At 40.8% G+C, this 4,933-nt stretch overlaps 1 protein-coding gene across 1 annotated transcript; it reads right to left on the minus strand.

The window, feature by feature from the left end:
- Positions 1-721: 721 nt before the first annotated feature.
- On the minus strand, positions 722-1,830 carry LOC147614677 (toll/interleukin-1 receptor-like protein). The gene is made up of 2 exons (XM_086779712.1): positions 1,227-1,830; positions 722-1,132 (listed from the first exon to the last, which is right to left on the minus strand). The coding sequence occupies exons 1-2, from the start codon at positions 1,811-1,813 to the stop codon at positions 868-870; spliced, it is 852 nt and encodes a 283-aa protein (XP_086635838.1). The 5' UTR covers positions 1,814-1,830; the 3' UTR covers positions 722-867.
- Positions 1,831-4,933: the final 3,103 nt, after the last annotated feature.

Raw genomic sequence — 4,933 nt, forward strand, 5'->3', positions numbered from 1 at the left:
AAAATGTAATGACAAAGCATCCAAAGATAACATGGTTTTCACGTGCAACTCACACGCTTAATTTTCTCCTTAAGGATATTGGAAAGTGTTTAATAACAATGGGGTAGAGTACACAAACATCAAGGACAGAGAAAATGAATAGTGGACATATAGTGTTAATGATTATGTAGATTAAGCTAGTGGACATGTATAATAGAATTGAATTCCATAAACTTTGACGTTTTTTACTGATTTAACGGTGTTTTACATTTCATCGTTATGAGCACCACTCAATGGCATTTATAAACGTTGCTAAAAGCACCGCTACGTGTGACGCTAGAAAAATTAACAAAATACTCCAAATGAAGTCCACAAAAACATCCAGTAAAAATTTATCACATAAATTTATCAAACATAAATATTTTTATAATAAAGAACAAAAACTTTATAGTAAAAATTTATGTGATAAATTTCATAGTAAAAAATTTATCATATAAATTTGTAAAACATAAATATTTTTATAACAAAAAACAAAAATTCAACAAAATGTTATAAGCAAATCAATATGTAGAAAGGTATATAATGATTTGTATCTTTTTATAGTACTATATGTAAAACTCCCGTAGCTTTTTCAGCTGTCGGAAGGAAGCAGGAAGCCCCGTGATGGCTGAAGCATAAAACTCTTCTAGACTTTCAAGAGACCCAAACTCTTCCGGTAGCTCCTGCAGCTCAGAGCACCCATTCATGTCAAGCTTCCGTAGCTTTTTCAGCTGCCCGAAGGAAGAAGGAAGCTTCGTGATGGCTAAGCCCCCTGCACAAAACACTTCTAGACTTTCAAGAGACCCAAAATCTTCCGGTAGCTCCTGTAGCTCAGAGCACCCAACCATGTCAAGTTTCCACAAAGCTTGCTGCTTGAAACTCCTTTCCAGGTCTCCTGTAAATAGCACGAGCAAGAGTGGTCTTGCCAATGCCACCCATGCCCCAGAGCAGCACAAAGTACACACTTCCCTTTTCTTTCAAATGAAACAGCTCGAGCACATCATGGACCCTCTCCAGCAAACCAACTGCTTTGAGGTCATCCTCCACGGGAATCCTGCCCTGAATCTCCTGTGCTATCCTCTCTACGAGAACTTCCAGCAACCGTCCTTCACATCTGCACATAATTAGATAATATCGCATAGATTAGTGATATAAGTGAGAAGATTAACTCTACAAAAAACGGTTGCAAATCAAAAGTAGTTTGGTACTTGTTAAAGGTCTCCAGGCGGAAGCCCTCGAGCCATGAGGCATCACACAGAGCATCTTCCCACCCTTTGATCGTGCTTTCGCTGTGCTTGCCGTGTCTTCGATGGTCCTCGATCGATTTTGCAAACGGCCCATTCTTCCTGTTTCTTAGGTCTTCTGGCTTCACGTCGTCATAGAAGACCGGAAATAGCTTGGCTTTACTAGAGCTCTTGGTGCTCTTCAACATCTCCACAAGTTCATCCAGACACCACCGAGACTCTGCGTAATTGCTTGTAAAGATGGGCACTTGAATGATTGCTTTTCGGGCAGCTTCCAGCATGAAAGGGCGAACATCGTCTCCTTCAGGGAGCTCCTCCATGTCCAGAAATGCTTTGATCCCACGGATTTTCAGGACATAGTAAAGTGTATTTGCGAATCCACGCTTCATGCGAATCCCACGATGGCTGATAAACACCGCATGGGTGCCGATAGACGGATGCAAAGGCTGATGAGTCGCTTCTCTGCTCAGGCGGGGCCGCTTGTTCATTCCTGCCCCGAGATCGAGACTACAATCATCGTCATCGTCCCTCACAAGAGACTGCCTGAACATCTCTCTCTCTCTCTCTCTCCCCCCACTGCTTCTCTCTCTTAGCGCTCTCGTCTCGGCTCTTAAAACTTCGGAATCCAGGCTACTTCCAGGTAGGTAATTTCTTCGAGTCAAGCAAGCCAGTCAGTGTGTGTGTGAAGTCAGTGTGTGTGTGAAGGCTACTTCCAGGTAGTCAAGCAAGATGTCCCAGTCAGTGAGTCTGGTGTGAAGGCGCGTTTAGACTTCGCAATGGTTTCTTTGAGTCAAGCAAAACCTCAGGCAACTTCGCAATGCTTTCCTCGAGTCAAGCAAAACCTCCGGCGTTTAAACTTCGCCATGGTTTCTTCGAGTGGTAGTAAGACTTACTCATTGCTTTTATCTCTAAAACATAAGGATCATTGCTTTTATCTCTAAATAAAATACATGTTTCCATTTTCCATAATTGTCACTTCCGGCACTAAAGAGAAATGCTTTCTCTTCAAGATGTCCACTAAAGGACCAGGTTCAAGTGTGGACTTGGTAAACTGAATACGCTAATCAAAACATGGAGATCTATGTAAAGTTTGGGTACATTTTGATTACACCCATAGAATTGATGGATGGGCAACAATGTGTTCAGTTTACGATCCAAGGTGAGTTATTTACAACATGTCTCTATCGTAAAAGGAACACATGCTTTAGATGGTTGCTAATTTCATAGTGCATTGATTGTTGGATTTTATTGTTAAGCTTGAAAGGGTTAATAGTGATTGTTATATGCAAGACAAAAGAGGAGGGTGTGACTCTCAAATACTCTTTTGGAATAATCTTAATAATGTGATAAGAGAACAAGGTTATCCACCACCAGCTGGCTTTGCAGGATTCATGGCAATGAAGCAAGTGCCAATTGGATAGCCAGTAGAGTAGTGTATAATGGGGGACCATATAATGTATCAAAGGGTTGTGAAAGATCTTATCTTTTTCACTTAAAGCAAAGTTTGCAGAAGCACACAAAGAAACTTGTGCAACAAGAAAAAACGACAAAACACCTTGACATGTGTGAGAAATGGCAACTCTCACCTACTGCTAAGTCAGGCAAGTAAAATACATTGATGGCATAATGGTCATGCTCCCAAAGAAAACATCATGTGAATCCCACGATGGCTGATAAACACCGCATGGGTGCCCCGATAGACGAATACAAAGGCAGATGAGCAATAGGGCGCGGAGTCGCTTCTCTGATCATGCCTGAACGTGTGTGTGTGTGTGTGTCTCTCTCTCTCTCTCTCTCTTGCTCTCTCTCCATTAGAAGAGACGGACTTTTAAAACTTCGAGTCAAGCAAGATGTCCCAGATGTCCTAGTCAGTGTGTGTGTGAAGGCACGTTTAAACTGCTTTTATCTCTAAAACATAAGGATCATTGCTTTTATCTCTAAAAGATAAGGTTACTGGCTGTGTGGCACTGCTCACCAAAAACTAGCAGTTAGTGTAATTTTTCAAAGCCAATATCCAGCTTCAAGGGTAGAGTTGTAGGTAGTTCTAAAGGACGAAAAATTTATTAGTACTTTGAATTTAATGATATGTAAAAATTATATTCTTTAATTTCTATACAAAAATGGATAAACCTCGTTAATATTCGTAGAGGTTTCTCTCATGTAGTACAGAAGTATATCACTGCAGTATTTTTACTCATATAGTTTATTGCATATGTGGATTTCTAGTTTAAAAATATATTTAAAAAAGTGTTTTGTCTTTATGAAAACTGAACAGAATTCTGTGGTGTTTTCCATTGCTTCAGAAAGTAGTTTTTCGTGATGAGCACTCGCTACTAGCCTATAAAAGCATGTAGCTGCTGTAGGCTTATAATATCAATACAATCAACCTTGAGTCGTGCAATCTAGTCTCTCTCTCTCTCTCTCTCTCTCTCTCTCTCTCTCTCTGCACACACATTAACGTGATGGAGATATTCGACCCTCCATAACCTACTTCCTATCTACTATGCTACCAAACCTTCATTTCCTATAGCATCAAGGTGAGTGGGCAAACTGGGATTGACTTTGGTGAAGGAGCTCGCATATTTGGAAGCCCGAGAAACCAGTCTTAGTTGGGCACATAAGAGCCCATCGAGGGGGGCAAGGGAGGCACCAAAATTGGGGGCTAGGAGGGTTATATCAAAATTCAGGTCTTCGTTTTGGCGATTTGTGCCTAAAGCAAGTTGCATGTTGGGCATCCTCGAATTTATGTTGGGGTAGAGGATTAAAAGGGCCTTTGTCAATTACAATAGGTACATAGGAGCTTATGCAGTCTAGAGCACTAAATTGTTGCACATCGATCAAGCCCAAGGGCATGCACAGCTCTAAATACAGGGTTTGTGGTGATCTTTTGCAAAGAAATTGATAAGTTGCATTGCATCATCTTCACAAAAGTCAGGAGAGGAATAGCCTGGTCTCCTTTTATTTTCCCACAACACTCAAGGGGATAAAGAGCGAGGAAACCATGAATCTAATACCATGAAAGTAGATGGGGGATTGAGGAGATTAAACATTACTAATCGAGTTGGTCCCAAATACATAGACATAGAGATATATGTAGAGCATTAGGCGAATAGGATATGTATTGTAGTGGTCTAACTACAAGTTTGTCTTATAAGTCATGATATGGTGGTGCATATCTACCTTTCCTAATCTCAAGGGTGCCTCCGAGTAGCGAGTCTATGGTGGGAGATGTCTTCCTCCTGCTTTCCTTTTGTGTGCTCTATGCGTGCGCATGTGTGTATGCTAGATATAAGACAACATTGCAAGAATGCCACAATTAGTATCAAAGATCCACTTGCAACAAAATTGAAGATATGCATTTCTCACAATAAAGAGTAGGTATATCTTGTTGATTCACATGAACCTCCTATTTTTGTGAAGGAGAAGAAAGAGGGGTGTTCCCTGTGTTCCTTTGAGGAGAAGAAGGGAGAAGCTGCGGGCTGTAACCCCCTAGTAGCTAATTTTCAATTGCTCACAACACTGGAGAAAAGCACCCACTTATGCTTATGCTTTTAAAAAAAAAAAAAACGAGATAAACCACTGGAGAGTCTTACCACATAGCATTATTGGTTTGATCCCACGGCTTTTCAGGAAATAGTAAAGTGTATTTGCAAATCCACGCTTTCATGTGA

Source organism: Cibotium barometz, chromosome 41, assembly GCF_041138505.1.
Source record: "Cibotium barometz isolate CiBa-2024 chromosome 41, ASM4113850v1, whole genome shotgun sequence".
NCBI lineage: Eukaryota > Viridiplantae > Streptophyta > Polypodiopsida > Cyatheales > Cibotiaceae > Cibotium > Cibotium barometz.

Bases quoted from the DNA above. Each gene is read 5' to 3' on its own strand.
- LOC147614677 (XM_086779712.1), bottom strand. From the start codon at position 1,813: ATGTTCAGGCAGTCTCTTGTGAGGGACGATGACGATGATTGTAGTCTC. The intron at 1,133-1,226 runs GTACCAAACTAC...AATTATGTGCAG, and splicing joins CGCCTGGAGACCTTTAACAA to ATGTGAAGGACGGTTGCTGG.